This window comes from Castanea sativa, chromosome 11, assembly GCF_040712315.1.
Source record: "Castanea sativa cultivar Marrone di Chiusa Pesio chromosome 11, ASM4071231v1".
Lineage (NCBI taxonomy): Eukaryota > Viridiplantae > Streptophyta > Magnoliopsida > Fagales > Fagaceae > Castanea > Castanea sativa.
Genome location: NC_134023.1, coordinates 46,485,885 through 46,504,557, shown reverse-complemented (window position 1 = coordinate 46,504,557; position 18,673 = coordinate 46,485,885). Strand labels below are relative to the sequence as shown.

At 35.8% G+C, this 18,673-nt stretch overlaps 2 protein-coding genes and 2 pseudogenes across 2 annotated transcripts; all 4 read right to left on the bottom strand.

The window, feature by feature from the left end:
- Window positions 1-719: 719 nt before the first annotated feature.
- LOC142614550 (F-box protein CPR1-like) lies at window positions 720-2,232 on the bottom strand. Its single transcript, XM_075787085.1, has one exon. The coding sequence runs from the start codon at window positions 2,137-2,139 to the stop codon at window positions 958-960; it is 1,182 nt and encodes a 393-aa protein (XP_075643200.1). The 5' UTR covers window positions 2,140-2,232; the 3' UTR covers window positions 720-957.
- A 7,777-nt stretch (window positions 2,233-10,009) lies between these two features.
- LOC142616596 (F-box/kelch-repeat protein At3g06240-like) lies at window positions 10,010-11,209 on the bottom strand (annotated as a pseudogene).
- A 544-nt stretch (window positions 11,210-11,753) lies between these two features.
- On the bottom strand, window positions 11,754-12,951 carry LOC142615175 (F-box/kelch-repeat protein At3g23880-like; annotated as a pseudogene).
- Window positions 12,952-16,250: 3,299 nt separating this feature from the next.
- Window positions 16,251-18,390, bottom strand: LOC142617594 (F-box/kelch-repeat protein At3g06240-like). The gene is made up of 2 exons (XM_075790501.1): window positions 17,122-18,390; window positions 16,251-16,373 (listed from the first exon to the last, which is right to left on the bottom strand). Exon 1 carries the CDS (start codon window positions 18,346-18,348, stop codon window positions 17,161-17,163), a length of 1,188 nt encoding a protein of 395 aa, XP_075646616.1. The 5' UTR covers window positions 18,349-18,390; the 3' UTR covers window positions 16,251-16,373; window positions 17,122-17,160.
- Window positions 18,391-18,673: the final 283 nt, after the last annotated feature.

Here is an 18,673-nt window from a genome sequence, read left to right as displayed (position 1 = left end):
CATTTGATGTAGCTCACAAACTAACAGCTATATATACCTTTAAATGCTTCCGCTTCAACCAAACAAGTTTAGTGAAACCATAGCATATTTCTTTAGGATAAAGACACAAAAGTACTAACAGAAACACAACATTTAGGCAGCTAAACTAGTTGATCCACATCCAATGAACAAAAAACATGTGATTGAACCCATATAAGCATGAGATAATAGCATTCCTTATACGTATAAATCTCTCAGACTCTAAAGATATGATAAAATAGCATAATCACATATCTTGGGACAGACAGACTCTCTGTCATATAAATTAGCTTCTTATTGTCAATATTAAGGGTAAATATATTACAGAAACAAACAAAAGACAATGCCGCCTGAGCTAGGGAAGTAAGAACAAGACCTTGTAATAATATAGCAGGATCACATATCTAGGGACAGGCTCTCTTTCATATAAATTAGCTTATTATTGCCAATATTATGAATAAATGTACTACTGAAACAAACAAAAGACCTTGTAGCTTGAAACAAGGAAGTAAGAACAAGACCTTGGAATTGTAACATGCTCAATAAAAAAGCACTTGGCTACTTCTTTTCAAAATTCTCAGTTTTAGAGCTGCTTTTATTCTCTCCTCTTTTTTGGTCATTTCTTCCTTTAAAGCGTAGTCAAGAGAGCCATAATCTAGATCTTTTTAACACTACCAAAGGGACACAAGCAAATAAGGATTATGTTGGCCAATTATTGTTTTCTACTTACATTGCCAAATCTAGATTTGTGCACGACAAACATCCCCAGAGAAATATCATATACAAATATATAATACTATAATAGCCACAAAAGGATATTGTAAACCTGGGACAAAAATTAAGCTTTTCACAATACTATTGTGCCTACTACTAAAGGAAACTTCATCCATAGTCCATACCACTAGGGACTTCACTTATAATATGCATGCCACCAACCACTTAGTAAGACACCATGTTTGCTCCATCAAGTAAAGCAAGGCTCTCCATGAAGTTAGCTACACATAAAGGTTGTTGGATATCAAAATCCTTCTCATGTAGAGTTTCGGTGTCAATTAAAACAAACTTCTGTTCTTGATTGCCAGTCTCGATGCAGTGAGTCAAAAGTGCACCACACATAGTGAAGGCATTGCAAACAGCTAATCTCTCAAGTGGTACAACAAAAAGTTTATTCCAAGACTCAAGCATGCCATACTCCCTCATCTCCCAGATGGAGTATTGGTAGCCACCATGTTGTTCACTTCCTCCAAAAGTAAGGAAAGCCAGGTTCCCCTTGAATGATGCAACACATGTCTGAAATCTCACCATTGACATAGCACCATCAGGCATTCTTAACATTCTAAATTCCTCACTATCGGCATCAAATGACACAATCAATTCAACCTTGCGCTCCTCTTCTCCTTCTACGACACGTGAGATCCAGTGCAAAGCTCCACTAACCAATGGAGCTGGCAAAACAAAACTATTATCAAGTACCTTAACATTGGCTCTCAATGACATCCCAACCCTTCTCCATGAATCCGAACTTAATGTGTACACCTCAATGTCATCAGTCACATTGGGTCTTATCCAAGGACGACACGAAACCCTCAAAACCTTGTAGTCATTGTTCTCCGAATGATAAGCAAATCCGAGTGTAACAACACCCAAATTTCCTAAGCAAGAATCAGGCAACCTCTTGAATTTTCTAACGCTGGGGTTCCACAAATATATAACATTAGTGGAAGTGGCGAGACACAACAACCCATTGGAGGAACCGACTATTTTGGACAACCCAGAAGGTAAATCAAAGGGAATTTCAATCTCGAAAACCCTATCAAATGTGCGGTCCAATGCGACCGTACAGACAGGTCTGTTAGAAGAATTCATGGCGCGTGTATGACGCGGCATGTGTATAATATAACCATCACCATTATCATTGTCAGTATCAGTATCATGAGCAAAGTTATTAAGGTGAGTTGAGATGAAATAGGAGCTGGTGATCGAGGAGTTCCAGGGTTTGCAAACACACCTGAATCTTATGACTGATTTGGCAGGCAGCCTTGTCAGGATGTTGAGTACGATGTCATCTGGGAGATCATTCTTCCTTCGTCGGAGGATCGGTGGTTCTGTCGTTTGAGACATTTTTCAACGGAAGAGTTGACACACAGAGATAAGGTCAGAGAGATTCGGGGTTGCTGTTTTTGTTTTTTTTTTTTTTTTTTTGCTGCTGCGGGTTAGCTTTTTGTTTCTTTTGAACTTGTTATTTTTATTTTATAGGCACGTTGGTTTTATGTTTAATATTTTTTGGGCCCATTTTTGTGCTTGGGGGCCCAAAGCTTTATGCTCCTAGGTCGCTCGAGTATGTTTTCGGCATATGAAGGGACAAATAAAATCAACCCCTCGTATCTTGGTCCAATCTGCTAATGGTTTGTTTGGATTTTATGAATTTGGCTATGGATTTAGATTTGAGGGACACGAAATCTAAATTCTTTGTTTGGTTAAGTTAAAATAAGTGGATTTGGATTTGACCCAAAATCCAACTAGAATTTGATGTGTCAAAATTCATGGATTTCAAATACCCTCAAACATGGTGAAATTTTTGAAATCTTTCACGCGCACTCCTCTTGTACTTCTCTCTCTCTCTTCCTCATGACGCAACAAGCTTCTTCTTCTCTCTCTTTCTCGCGACAACTCTAGGTTTGTCTCTCTCAACTCTTATTTTTCTCTTTAACCTCTTTGTTTTTCTCTTTCTACTAAATCTAAATTCACAAAGACTGTGGGTTTATTTTTTTAGTTGGCTAAGACTAAAAATATTTAGTCATCATCTTGCAATTGGATTTTCAATACTACCTCATGTATTTAAAATTAAAATGTAGAAGGATTAAGAAAAATAATAATTAAAAAATATATTGTATTGATCTCAAATCCAAATCTAAATTTAGGTATCCAAACAATTAATTTCAGTTTCTTCATTGTTTAAAAAGACCCAAACAAGAAATTTCATGTAGCTTGGTGCCTTTGACCTCTCCCCTCCAAAACCATTTGCCCAAACTCATGTAAATCCTTAGCTCAAAACAAATGGATGCTTAATTGGAATTTTTTTTTAAATGCTATGTTCATAACACTTTCAAATTTAGATATCCAAACAATTAATTTCAAATCCTTCATTATTTAAAAAGACCCAAACAAGGCATTCATGTAGCTTGGCGCGTTTAACCTCTCCCCTCCAAAACCATTAGCCCAAACTCATGTAAATCATCAACTCAAAACATATGGATGCATAATTGGATTTTTTTTTTTTTTTTTGGAAATGCAATATTTATAACACTTTCACAACAAATTTTAAGTGGCAGGTTGTTATTGGCTGTTATTAGTGGGTAAAAAAAATAATTTTACTAGTGGGTTCAAATTATAAACAATAACAACTAACCACCTAGGATTTGTTGTAAAAGTGTTGTAAAAACATTATAGACATAGTACTTTTTTTTTATTATATATACCGACCCCCTTTAGCTTGAAATCTTGGGTCCATTTATGTATTTATGTATTTTTAATGGAGACATATAGGGTTCAAATTTCATTTTGAACATCAAATTATCAACAAAAGAAAAAACAAAATTGTTCTATTTGTGTTCCATCAACACAATAATATACCCAAAATCTCCTAATGACATAACTAGAACTCCCCCATCCAAACTACCGTTAAATCCATTTCTAAATCCCTTCACTAAGCGATTACAAAAATCTATTCAAATGAACCCCTAATCCACAAAATGGTGACTCCAGGAAATCCAAATTACCCACACCATTTCTAAAGAAGGTTTGGCTATTTGAAGATTCAAACAAAAAAAAGAAAGAGAAGGGTGGGATAGAGTAGAACATATATTTTCCTTTTGTGGTGGGGGAGGGGGCGTAAATTGGTGATATTTGGTAACATTTTTGTGAAGTAAGCAAGTGTGAGAATCATATCTTGTTTCCTCTGGGTAACATTTTTGTGAAATAAACAAAGTGATGATGAAAAGTTGCACAACTAGTACATTGGTAAGAACACTATATATTTTCTATTTGGCCAAATTAGTTGTACCTATGACTATTTTAGATATGGGAATTATAAGAGTGGGATAGAGTAAGGAAAAAAATTGTAGAAGAGATTCTGGAACTTCAAAAGCCCAAAAAAACCAGCCAAGACTCGTTTATGGCTACCAAATAACCAGCAGAATTTAATACAAGGGTAAAGTAGAGTTTGATTCTATCAACCTAAACAAACCATTAGTCAAGAAGCCATTATTTATTTATTTAGCTATCAATAAAAGAAATTATGTTATGTCATTGTCTTCACAGAAATATATATATTATGACGCTGCATTTTTTTGATATTGAAAGTAACGATAGATAAAAGTTAAATTTAGCTGAAATAGTATAGTAGAACTCATGAATAGTACCAAAAAGTGTAATAAAATTCATGAATAGTAGCAAAAATAAGCTGAATAGTAAAATAAGGTGGCAAAATTAAGCCATATCAAACGCACACTAAAAGTCCGTTTGGAATCCTCTTATTTTGTTGAAATTAAAAACTTTTTGCTAAAAGTATTGTAAATAAAGGTAAATGTTAGCTGAAATAGTAGAATAAGACCTATAAATAGTATCAAAAAATGCAATGGGACCCATAAATAGTAGAAAAATAAGCTAAATAATAAAATAAGTAGGAAAAATAATTTTTGCCATACACACACTGAGTGTTCATTTGAAATTCGTTTATTTTGCTGAAATTGAAAATTTTTTGCTGAAAGTACTTTAGATAAATGTAAAGTTAACTGAAGTAGTACAGTAAAACCCATGAATAGTACCACAAAGTGTAATGAAACTTATGATTAGTACCAAAAATAAGTTAAATAGTAAAATAAGTTGGTAAAAATTATTTTTGCTAAATGGACATTAAATATTACCAAGTTACATTATTGGGTTTAGAAGTTGGTGGGAAAATTACCATATTCTAAGGGGAAAACACTCTTTCCATATCCATATAGAGATCTTTGCAACTATCACATCAATAAGGGGGTTTGCAACTATTGAAGAAGTAAAAGATTCAGGAATCAGAATTGAATTTGTTAAATGATTTGTTATATTATAAAATCGTAGGAGATGATTGGGGAAAAAATGGTAGAAAATTGGAAACCTACCCTTGTAAAAGCCAATAACACTTTGTTTGTAATACTATTCTTAATGATGCCTAACTCAGAACCAATTGTATTAGTTCACTTCAGCACATAAAAGCTGGATGTATAATTATTGAGTCTAATTCAAAAAAATGTGTTTACGTTGACCATAAACTGATAAACCATGTAGCTCTGCTTGATAAGAATGGCAATTTTTCCCTGCCCCGCTTGACCCTCCCCTTTCCACTTCGCCCCGTACGGGTTTTTCCCACCCCGCAAAGGTGATGGGGCGAGGATGGAGAGAGATTTTAGACCCGCACCACGGGGCAAGGCGGGGATGGGTTTACATTTTTTGGACCCATCCCGCCCCGCCCTGCCCCGCGTTAATAAGGATTAAGTTGTAATTTTTTCATACTCTAAAATCCTACTATTTAAACAAAAATATCATTAGCTCATTTTATTCTATCTAACGTAGTTCTACCTCTCTTTTCTCTCAAGCAAAATTGGAAATAAGGTACGAATTATAACTCTCTTTTTTGTCTTTTCATTCATGATTCATATGAGATTTTTGTGTCATACTATGATATTTTTGTTATGATATTGTCTTGTTAAACATTTTGATAATATTATTTAGTTTTTACTAAAAATTAGTTTGATTTAATAGGATAAATTTATTTATAATTTCAAGTATATTTTTAATACTGAAACATGTCATTTTATTTGAAAAAATGGTAATAGTTATAGGGAAAATTAACAAGAAATAAAGTTTTACGGTGTAGGGCGAGCTTCGCAGGTCTTCGAGGGGCCTTAAGGGGCGGGGATGGGGTTAAAAATTTTCTCCATCATGCAAGGCGGGGCGAGAATGGGGTAAGAAAAATCTATAAAGGGCGGGGGCGAAGATCCCATCCTTCGGCCCCGCCCCGCCTCATTGTCATCCCTACTGCTTGAGCCAAGGAACTATTAACATGACCTTGGACTGGTAACATGCAGGGCCGGCCCAAGGCCTAGGCCTAAGGCCCACCCAAAAAAACAAAAATCACCTTACAGAAAATGCCCCACATGGTTAAAAACCCAGATTTTTATAAAATTATAGATATTTTTTAAAGGTGGTGCATTTTTTATTATTAGTGATGTTAAGGATACTATAAATTTTACTATTAGCTTACAAATTGCCATGTTACTAATCACAAAAAAGTCATTTAAACATTCATTAGTTAAATTGATGAATTTTATCAATGAGAGTTTATGTCACATCATATTGTGAATATTTTATAATGCTTTTAGCACATTTTTCCACCCTAAAATGTTTCCAAAAAAAAAAAAAAATGTTGCAAATATGTTAAATCATCAATTATAGATTAATCTCTCCTAATAATTTGAGACTTTAACTTTTGAAAACTCATATCCTACAAAGCCACACACCACATAATATCTATCTCTGTTTAACTAACATTAATTTAGTTAGCATTATTCATCAAATTATATATTTAATGTATCAAATTAACCTTGATTTGATTAGTATTAAATAATTTTGTTTAATTAATATTTACATATTAAAAATTCTGTATAAATTTTTCGCCTTAGGTCCCAAATTACGTTGGGCTGCCCCTAGTAACATGCTCACTAAACAAGCACTTGGCTACTCCTTTTCAACGGCCAAATTTGCTAAATAGTACAAATCCTGGAAAAATTTTGGGGCATGGCATGCAAATCAAAGTAATTAGTTAGTTGGACTGATTTTAGAACTCGAATTTGCTAAACTCGAGTTCCACATTGGTTTTTATTTTTTATTTTTTATATATATATTTTAATTCCACATCAGATTGCTGTTGGTCAGACCTCGAGTATACCAAAATCGATTTTGAGGTGGAACTCGAGTTCCAAAATCAGTCAAACTAACTAATTACTTTGACGTGCATGCCACTCACTGAAATTTTTCCAAAATTTGTACTATTTAGCAAATTTGGCCCCTTTTCAACATTCTCAGTTTTAGAGCCTCTTATACATTTTGTTCTCTTCTTTTAAATTGTAGTCAGGAGAGCTATAATCTAGATCTTTTTGACACTACCAGAGAGAAGCATAAGCAAATAAGGATTATGTTAGCCAAGTATTGTTTTTTTGTTGACTTTGCCAAATCTACGTTTGTGCAAGACAATCATCCACATAAAAAGATAAAAAAAATCTAATAAAAAATAACCACAAAAGGATAAGGTAAGCCTAGGATACAAATCAAGCTTTAAGCAGAAAATTAGTTCACAAAATTTTTCCAATTTTTTTTTTTTTAAAGTAATAAGTAATAACATAACAATAGTCATGTCATGTGGGTTCCATTTCACTCAACTATAATAGTTTTAAATCCTAATATATTTGGGGAAAAAAAAAAAACCACAAGCATTAAAAAATTATAGTCATGGATAATTTTACCCTTCCTCATCAGACCATTACTTTCATGCCTTTTGGAAAAGAAAAGGAGCATTCAGCATTACCCAATCACAGCTTCAGTTGTAACTAATGACACCTCTTATCCAAATAGCATATTTTCTACATCCATTAATGCAATCTTCTCCACAAAAGTAGCAGGCATAGTTGGGAAAGCTAGAATACCAAGACCTTCTCATGTAGAGTTTCAGGATCCAATAAGTCTATACACACAGAATAGTTATCTAATTTTTCACAAATTCTCCTTTAAATTTGTGTTGTGATGGCCCAAGTCAGGTAAATCCATAAGAGTGTGATAAATTTGAACTTTTCTGCAGCCTAAGCAGGGACCTTTCTGAACCAAAAAACACCATGCCTGGTGCAACTGAAGTAAGAGTGTAAGACTAGAACATTTTCCAATTCCACAAAATAAGAAGTTTACTCTTTGATTATGATTCATGCAGACCATACTATCTCATCACCCAAGCAATCCTCAGTGGTCGAAGTGACCATATGCAATCAAAGCCAAATTTTCCTTGTACAATTCAAGATGTTCCACTTGCAAGCCATATCCAACAGAAAGTGGTAGTGTGATCCAAATTTCTCTCCATTGGCGTCAAATGACATCATTCTAGGCAAGCAAGCTGATTTTGTTGCTAAATTTTTTCTAACTTTAAAACCGTCAACTATACGAAGTAGAATTAACACACCACTCTATCAAGGGGATTACAAAAGGATAAAAGGTCAAGCACAAATATTTTGGGTTTCTTATCATATCAAAGTACTTACTGGAACATGCCTACATAGAAGCTAGTTACCACTTACCAGAAGCTATTTTGTGCTTTGGCTGGCCATAAGCAATTCAAAAACAACCCACCTCTATTGGTCTTAACATCATTGTTGTCCAATTGATGCTTGAAAATCAAAATAAATAGTGAGGATGGGATTAGTCAATTTATTGAGAGAGTAAGTTCATAAAACTAGCATCCTGTGTTACAGAACTCTGCCAACTATTACAATCTGCCATATTGTTATGGGGATTACAGAAAGGTTAGAAGAGTGAAGCACAAGGAAAATCCAATTAACTTTTTTTTTTATAAGTAAAAGAGAATATTTTAAACTTATAGAAAATAATATAACCAATAAGAGCTGACACAGAATATTTTTGCTCAAAAGTACTCTTTTCTGCTTAAGTTGGCCAATAAAGGAGACAATGCAAACTCAGTTTTTGGTGCAATGCAGATTTGCATAGATCCAGATGTATATTCGATCGAAAATAATAGGGAAAATTGCAACAGTTAATAGTAGTAGATGGAGATTAGAGATGCAGAGTTTAAGAATCTGAAGTATTGAATCAAGTGCAAGACTCAAGATGGTGAAAGAAAGAACATGTAGATGGAACCAATTTTAAAGTGTGTGCAAGATAAAGGATGACTATTCAATGTCCATGCAAGAGGTAAAATATAGTACCTTAAGTATTCTATTTCATGGATGTTAAAAGTTAAAACAGAGATATTTGCATGCATCATTAAAAATACTAATTTGTTAATTTAAACTCCCACTGATGGCTGTCCCAATGCCAAGGTATTTGACAAGCTAACAACTGTACACACCCCGAAATTCTTCTTGCCCAACCAAACAAAAGTTCAGGAAATACGTTTCATGTAGCTCACATCCTAACAACTGTATTAGCCTTTAAATTCTTCCTTCTTCAACCAAACAAGTTTAGTGAAACCATAGCATGTTTCTTTAGGATAAATAACACAAAAGTACTGAGAGAAACACAACATTTAGGCACCTAAACTAGTTGATCCACATCCAATGAACAAAAAAAAAATGTGATTGAATCCATCTAAGCATGAGATAATAGCATTCCTTATCTAGATAAATCTCTCAGAGGCTATGATAAAAATAAAATAGCAGAATCACATATCTTGGGTCAAAGACTCTCTGTCCTATAAATTAGCTTCTTATAGTCAGGGTAAATGTACTACAGAAACAAACAAAAGACCTTACAGCCTGAGCCAGGGAAGCAAGAACAAGACCTTGGAAAAATATAGAAGGATCACATATCTAGGGACAGACTCTCTCATATAAATTAGCTAATTATTGTCAATATTAAGGTTAAATGTACCATTGAAAAAAACAAAAGACTATGTAGCATGAGACAGGGAAGTAAGAACAAGACCTTGAAATCGTACATGCTCACTAAAAAATCACTTGGCTACATCTTTTCAAAATTCTCTTCTCTTTTTTTGGTCATTTCGTCTTTTAAATTGTAGCCAAGAGAGCTATAATCTAGACCTTTTTAACACTACCACAGTGACACATCAGCAAATAAGGATTATGTTGGCCAAGCATTGTTTTTTATTGACATTGCCAAATCTAGGCTTGTGCACAACAAACATCCACAGAGAAATATCGTATACTAATATATATTAGCCACAAAAAGGATATTGTAAACATGGGATAAATACTATCATGCCTACTACTAAAGGAAACTTCACCCATACCACTAAGGACTTCACTTCTAATTTGCATGCCGCCATCTTTGCTTCATCAAGTAAAGCAAGGCTCTCCATGCAAGTAGCTACACGTGATTGATGTTGGATATCAGAATCCTTGTCATGTAAAGTTCTAGTGCCAACTAAAACAAACTTCTTTTCTTGATTGTTGGTCTGGACGCAGCAAATCAAAAGTGAACCATACATGGTGAAGCCAGTGCCAACAGCTACTCTCTCAAGTGGTACAACAAAAAGTTTATTCCAAGACTCAAGCACGCCATACTCCCTCATCATCCACATGGAGTAGTGGTAGCCATGATGTTCACTTTGCCAAAATGTAAGGAAAGCCAGTTTCCCCTTGAATGATGCAAGACCTGCCTGAGATCTCCTTATTGACATAGAAACATCAGGCATTCCTAACATTCTAAATTTCTCATTATTGACATCAAATGACAAAATCACTTCACTCTTGCGCTCCCCATCTCCTTCTACGTCACTTGCATTCTAGTGCAAAGCACCACTAACCAATGGGATTGGCAAACGAGAATTATTATCATATAACATAAGATTGGCTCTCAATGACACCCGAACCCTTCTCCATGAATCCGAACTTAATGCGTACACCTCAATGCCATCAGGTATTTGCGGTATTATCCAAGGACAACACAAAACCCTCACAACCTTGTAGTCATTATTCTCTGAATGATAAGCAAATCCGAGTGTAACAACACCTAAATATCCTAAGCAAGAGTCAGGCAACCTCCTGAATTTTCTAATGCTGGGGGTTCCACAAATATATAACATTATCGGAAATAGCGAGACCTGCAATATCAGCAAGACACAATAACCCATTGCAGAAACCGACTATTTGGGCAGACGCAGATGGAAAATCAAAGGGAATATCAACCTTGGAAATCCTATCAAACAAGTGGTCAAAAGCGACCATACAGACTGGTCTGTTAGAAGAATTCATGGTGGCACGTAAATGCCACGGCATGTGTATGATGTAACCATTACCATTATCATGATCATGAGCTAAGTTATTGAGGTGAGTTGAGACAGACTCTCTGTCATATAAATTAGCTTCTTATTGTCAATATTAAGGGTATACTACAGAAACAAAGAAAAGACCATGCCGCTTGAGCCAGGGAAGTAAGAACAAGACCTTGGATAATATAACAGGATCACATATTTAGGGACAGACTCCTTTTCATATAAATTAGCTTATTATTGTCAATATTATGGTTAAACGTTCCACTGAAACAAACAAAAGACCATGTAGCTTTAAAAAAGCACATGGCTACTTCTTTTCAAAAGTCTCTGTTTTAGAGCTGCTTTTATTCTCTGCTCTTTTTTTTGGTCATTTCTTCTTCTAAATTGTAGTCAAGATAGCTATAATCTAGATCTTTATAACACTACCAGAGGGGCACATAAGCAAATAAGATTATGTTTACCAAGTACTGTTTACTATTGACATGGTCACATGGCCAAATCTAGGCTTGTGCACAAAAAACGTCCAAAAAGAAATATCATATACTAATATATAGTGGCCACAAAAAGGATATTGTAAAACTGGGATAAAAATCAAGCTTTTCACAATACTATCATGCTTACTACTAAAGGAAACTTCATCCCTACCACTAAGGACTTCACTTCTAATATGCATGCCACCATCTGCTTAGTAAGACACCATGTTTGCTCCATCAAGTAAAGCAAGGCTCTCCATGAAAGTAGCTACACATGAAGGATGTTGGATATCAGAATCCTTTGCATGTAGATTTTTAGTGTCAACTAAAACAAACTTCTCTGCTTGATTGTAGGACTTGGTGCAGCGAATCAAAAGTGAACCATACATGGTGAAGCCAATGCATAAAGCTACTCTCTCAATTGGTACAACAAAAAGTTTATTCCAAGACTCAAGCACGCCATACTCTCTCATCACCCACATGGAGAAGTGGTAGCCACACTGTTGACTTATCCCAAATGTAAGGAAAGCCAGTTTCCCCTTGAATAATGCAACACATGCCTGAAATCTATTTATTGACATAGAACCATCAGGCACTCCTAACATTCTAAATTTCTCACTACTGACATCAAATGAAATAATCACTTCACCCTTGGGCTCTTCTTCTTCTTCTATAACAAATGAGATCCAGTGCAAAGCTCCACTAACCAATGGGAATGGCAACAGAGAACTATTATCAAATATTGTAACATTGGCTCTCAATGACATCCCAACCCTTCTCCATGAATCCGAACTTAATGTGTACACCTCAATCTCATCAGGGATAGGCGGTCTCATCCCAGGATAACCTGCTGAAATCCGCACAACCTTGTAGTCATTGGTCTCCGAATGATATGCAAATCCGAGTGCAACAAAACCCAACCGTCCTAAGCAAGAATCGGGCAACTTCTTGAATTTTCTTATGCTGGGGTTCCACAAATATATAACATTATCCGAAATATTGAAATTTCCAATACCAACAAGACACAATAACCCATTGCAGGAACCGACTATATGGGCAAACCCAGATGGAAAATCAAAGGAAATTTCAACCTCGGAAATCCTATCAAACGTGCGGTCAAAAGCGACCGTACAAACTGGTCTGATAGAATAATTCATGGTGTTACGTGTATGCCACGGCATGTGTATGATGTAACCATCGCCATTATCATTATCATGATCATGAACAAAGTTATTGAGGTGAGTTGAGATAAAAATTGGGGGTGGTGATTGAGGAGTCCCAGGGTTTGCAAACATACCTGAATCTTATGACTGATTTGGCAGGCAGCCTTGTCAGGATGTTGAGTATGATGTCGTCTGGGAGATCATTCTTCCTTCGTCGGAGGATCGGTGCTTCTCTTGTTGGTGACATTTTTCAACGGAAGAGTTGACACACAGAGACAACCCCAGAGAGATTATTTTTTTTATTTTTTTATTATTATTGATTGTTGAACTTGTTATTTTATTCATAGGAGGCGAAAATAGCAAATTAGCCCTTAGTTTCTAAGTATATAGTTAGGAGGCCCGGTTCTCAAACTATATAATTTAGTAACATCTCGAGTCTTAGAGGCTCGATTTTGGGCCTATAAATCGAGTCTTTGAGGCTCGGTTTTTCAATTTGATGTGGCGCTTTTTCCACGTGGCGTCCACCTGGAAATCGAGTCTCTAAGACTCGATTTATGTGACGTGGCCATCTGGGTATGATATGGTTGATCCACGTGGGAAAACAGGAGACCGAGTTTCTAAGACGCGATTTCAATTTGGGGTTTTTTCATAATTAACGCCTCTCACACAGATACTCTCCCCTCTCTCTAACACAACAGACTCTCACACTCTCACTCTTCCTCTCACCCACCCTCACTCTCACACACCGAACCTCACTCAGTCTCACTCGCTCACCTTCTCCACTCTCACTCACTCACCCTCTTCGTACTCACCACTGTTCTCTCACTCAGTCTCCACCCTTTTCCTTCAGTCTACGCAATCTCTCAAAGCTAAAAAAAAAGGTGAGTGCTTTGTACAAAGTTCAGTGGGAAAAATCTGATAACCCTTTATCTTGCTCTACGCCTCCACTGCCTCCCTCTTGCTCACAGAGAAAACCTTGATTCAGAGAACAACTTGTAAGGTAAGTGAATGGTCTTTTCCTTTTTTTCTTTGTTCATGGATTATTCCGAAATTGCTAGAAGTTTGCTATGTATTTTGCGTTGAATCTGGGTTTATTCAGAATGGGTATTTTCTGTGTGTGTGTTTGGTTTGGGATTTTGGGGTTTTGGGTTTGCTTTGGCCGTGTTGGTATGCTTGTGAATTGAATTGGTGTAGGCTATTGTTTATCATTTGCTTTGGCCGACGAGCTTCACTCTGGTCTACACGCTCTTTCTATTGTCGTTAACACACCTCAAGAAGCTGAAGCCAAAGCCAAAACCCAATACCCAATAAATAGTTAGTAATTATATATTTCTCCACTACTATCAACGTTATTATTTCCATTTCCATTTCCATTTCCATGTGACAGAGATTTTTACTTTTTTTTTTTTTTAACTGCTTTTGCTATTATTATGATTGCTAAGAAAACTGTCTACAGTAAATAACTATATCTAGATTTGTAATAGAAGAGGTATGATTTTACCATGAACTGTTTTTGTTATTCAATTGTGCTATTGCTTATGAGTTATGGGGTGTGTTTGTATAAGCTGTGTTTTGAGTTTAAAGTGAGTGTATGTAAAAAATGTACAAGGAGTTGTGGTTGCAAATCAGAGTTTTGGGTTTTAAAAATGCTCTGTTAAGTTCTTAAAGTGCTTAACCATTGCTAAGAAAACTGTCTACAGTAAATAACTATATCCAGATTTGTAATAGAAGAGGTATGATTTTAGGATGAACTGTTTTTGTTATTCAATTGTGCTATTGCTTATGAGTTATGGGGTGTGTTTGTATAAGCTGTGTTTTGAGTTTAAAGTGAGCGTATGTAAAAAAGGTACGAGGAGTTGTGGTTGCAAATCAAAGTTTTGGGTTATAAAAATGCTCTTTTAAGCTCTTAAAGTGCTTAACCAAACGGTCCCATGGTCTTTAGTTTTTATTGTTTTCGGGTCCAATGCATGGTGCCTAAGAGGGTTTTGGACTTAAGTTTTTATTATTGTTGAAGTTGAACTGAACAACTCCATGTTTTAAGATATTTGTTCGAGTGGTCTTGTACTTTTGCATCTAGTGATCTATTGTGGATTTTATAAATTCACTTTCTTTTCGCTTGTGTTTCTCTTGTAAAATGTTAGGAGGGCTTTAAAGAGACTTCTTGTTGAGTGGCCTAGGGGATGAAAGGTAATTTCATTAGCTGAATGGAGAGTGGAGACACAGTTAGCTCTACAACACAGTTAGCTCTACGACACAGTTTTCCTTGTACAATTCAAGATTGTCCACTTGCAAGTCATTTCCAAGAGCAAGTGGTAGTGTGATCCAATGGGGCGACTGAATAATTTATGCAGGGAGTGATATATTTCCGAATTTCTCTCCACTGGCATCAAATGACATCATTCTAGGCAAGCATGTTGATTTTGTTGCTTAAGGTTTTTTGAAACTTAAAAACCATCAACTAGACTAAGGCTTGGTTTGGATAGTTGAACGTGTTTAGCGTTCAACGTTTCCAGCCTCTTTTCTTTTTTTTCTTCCTGCACAGGTTTCAACCAGCGACAAGAGCACTATTCATCACTGTGATGTACTGTTCATGCACTGTTCATGAACAGTACCATCACTTTTCAGTTTTTTTTATATTTAAAATGGGACCCGCGGTACTATTCACACATTTAAAAATTATTTTGCTACAGTATTTTCAGTTTTCAGTTATATCCAAACGGACCCTAAGTTTACTTAACGCACCGCTCTATCAAGGGAATTACAAAAGGATAAAAAGGTCAAGAACAAATATTTTGAGTTTCTTATCCTATCAAAGTTCTTATTAAAAAATGAGTACTTACCAGGCACTATTTCGTGCCTTGGCTGGCCATAAACAATTCAAAAACAACCCACCTCTATTGTTCTTAACATCATAGTTGTCCAAGTAATACTTGAAAATCAAAATAAATGGTGCGTATAGGATTAGTCAATTTTTTGAGAGAATAAGTTCATAAAACTAGCATCCCGTGTGAAGGAACTCCACCAACTAGCACAATCCGCCACATTGTTACTTATGGGGATAACAGAAAGGCTAAAAGAGCAAAGCATGAGGATAGTCCAATTTCACACTTGTAGGAAATAATATAATCAATAACATGAATAGGAGCTGACATATAAGTTTTCACACATAAGTACTCTTTCTGCTTTGGTTGGCCATAAAGGAGACAATGCAACTCAGTTTTTGGTGCAATGCACACTTGTATAGATCCAGATGTATATTCGATCAAAAACAATTAGAAAAAGTGCAATAGTTAACAGTAGTATCTGATAGAGATTAAAGATGGAGAGTTTAAGAATAAGAAGTATTATATCAAGTTCAAGAATAGAGACGGTGAAAGCAAGAACACATAGATAGAACCAATTTAAAAGCATGTGCAAGAAAAAGGATGACTATTTGATATCCATTCAAGAGGTCAAATATAGTATCATAATATTCTATTTCATGGATGTTAACTAAAAACAGAGATATTTGCATGCATCATTAAAAATACTCAATAAGTTAATTTAAACTCCCAGTGCTGCCTGTCTAAATGCCAAGGTATTTGAGAAACTGACAACTCTACACACCCCTAAATTGTTCTTGTCCAACGTAATGAAAGTTCAGGAAACACATTTGATGTAGTTCACAACCTAACAGAAAAATATGCCTTTAAATTTTTCCTCTTCAACCAAACAAGTTTAGCGAAACCATAGCATGTTTCCTTAAGATAAAGAACACAAAAGTATTAACAGAAGCACAACATTTAGGCAGCTAAACTAGTTGGTCCACATCCAATGAACAAAAAACATGTGATTGAACCCATCTAAGCATGAGATAATAGCATTCCTTATCTATATAAATCTCTCTAAGGCTAAAGATATGATAAAATAGTAGGATCACACATCTTGGGACAGACAGACTTGCTGTCATATAAATTAGCTCCTTATTGTCAATATTAAGGTTAAATGTACAGCTGTAACAAACAAAAGACCATGTACCTTGAGACAGGGAAGTAAGAACAAGACTTTGGAATGGTAATTAGCTCACTAAAAAAGCACTTGGCTACTTCTTTTCAAAATTCTCAGTTTTAGAGCAGCTTTTATTCTCTCCTCTTTTTTTGGTCATTTTTCTTTTAAATTGTAGTCAAGAGAGCAATAATCTAGATATTTTTAACACTACCAGAGGGACACATAAGAAAAAAATGATTATCTTGACCAAGTATTGTTTTCTATTGACATTGCGAAATCTAGATATCCACAGAGTAATATCATATTCTGATATATAATAGCCACAAAAGGATATTGCAAACCTGGGATAACAATCAAATTTTAGCAATACTATCATGCCTACTGCTAAAGGAAATGGAATAACAAGGGAAGGGTTTCACTTCATCCATACCACTAAGGACTTCCATCTAATTTGCATGCCACCATTTGCTTAGTAGGACACCATGTTTGCTCCATCAAGTAAAGCAAGGCTCTCCATGAAAGTAGCTACACATAAAGGTTGTTGGATATCAAAATCCTTCTCATGTAGAGTTTTAGTGTCAACTAAAACAAACTTCTCTGCTTGATTGTTGGACTCAACGCAGCGAATCAAAAGTGAACCATACATGGTGAAGCCAATGCAAGCAGATATTCTCTCAAGCGGTACAACAAAAAGTTTATTCCAAGACTCAAGCACGCCATACTCCCTCATCACCCACATGGAGTAGTAATAGTCCCGTTCAATACTTCCAAATGTAAGCAAAGCCAGTTTCCCCTTGAGCGATGCAAGACATGTCTGAAATCTCACTATTGACTTAGAACCATCAGGCATTCTTAACATTCTAAATTTCTCACCATTAACATCAAATGACATAATCACTTCCCTCTTGTGCTCCTCTTCTCCTTCTACTACACGTGAGATCCAGTGCAAAGCTCCACTAACCAATGGCATTGGCAAAGGAAAATTATCAACACATTCCATAAAACTGGCTCTCAATGACATCCCAACCTTTCTCCATGAATCCGAACTTAACGTGTACACCTCAAACTCATCAGGGATGTGCGGTTTAATCCCAAAATAACTCGAAATCCTCAAAACCTTGTAGTCATTGTTCTCCAAATGATATGCAAATCCGAGTGTAGAAGAACCCAAGTGTTCATAACCCATCTGTGGTAAGCAAGAATCAGGCAACCTCTTGAATTTTCTAATGCTGGGGTTCCACAAATATATAACATTATCACTAGTGGTGAGACCCCTGTTATGAGCAAGACACAATAACCCATTGCAGGAACCGACTATTTGGATAGACCCAGAAGGAAAATCAAAGGGAACTTCGATCTCAGAAATCCTATCAAAGGTGCGGTCAAAAGCGACCGTACAGACTGCTCTGTTAGAAGAATTTGTATCCCATGGCATGTGTATGATATAACCATCACCATTATCATTATCATTAACTAAGTTATTAAGGTGAGTTGAGATGAAACAGGGGGTGGTGATTGAGGAGTCCCAGGTTTTGCAAACGCACCTGAATCTTATGAGTGGTTTGGCAGGCAGCCTTGTCAGGATGTTGAGTGCAATGTCGTGTGGGAGATCATTCTTCCTTCGTCGGAGTATCGGTGCTTCTCTAGTTTGTGACATTTTTCAATGGAAGAGTGGAGAGACTACTGGGTTGCTAGTGGTTTTTTTTTTTTTGGTTAGCTTATGTTTCTATTGAATTTGTTAATTTATTTATTTAGAGGGCTCGCTGGTTTTTGTGTAAAATATTTTGTGGGCCCATTTTTGTGAATTATGAGCCCAATATGGTAAAATCTGCTCTGCCAAAACTTTGGTAACTTTCTAATAACATTGTTCAAGAATTATAAAAATACGTGTAGGTGACAAAATCATTTTCACTCTCAAGCTTCTGTTCACGTTGAATGATATCTACTATCCAGTGCAAAGCTCCACCAAACAATGGAATTGG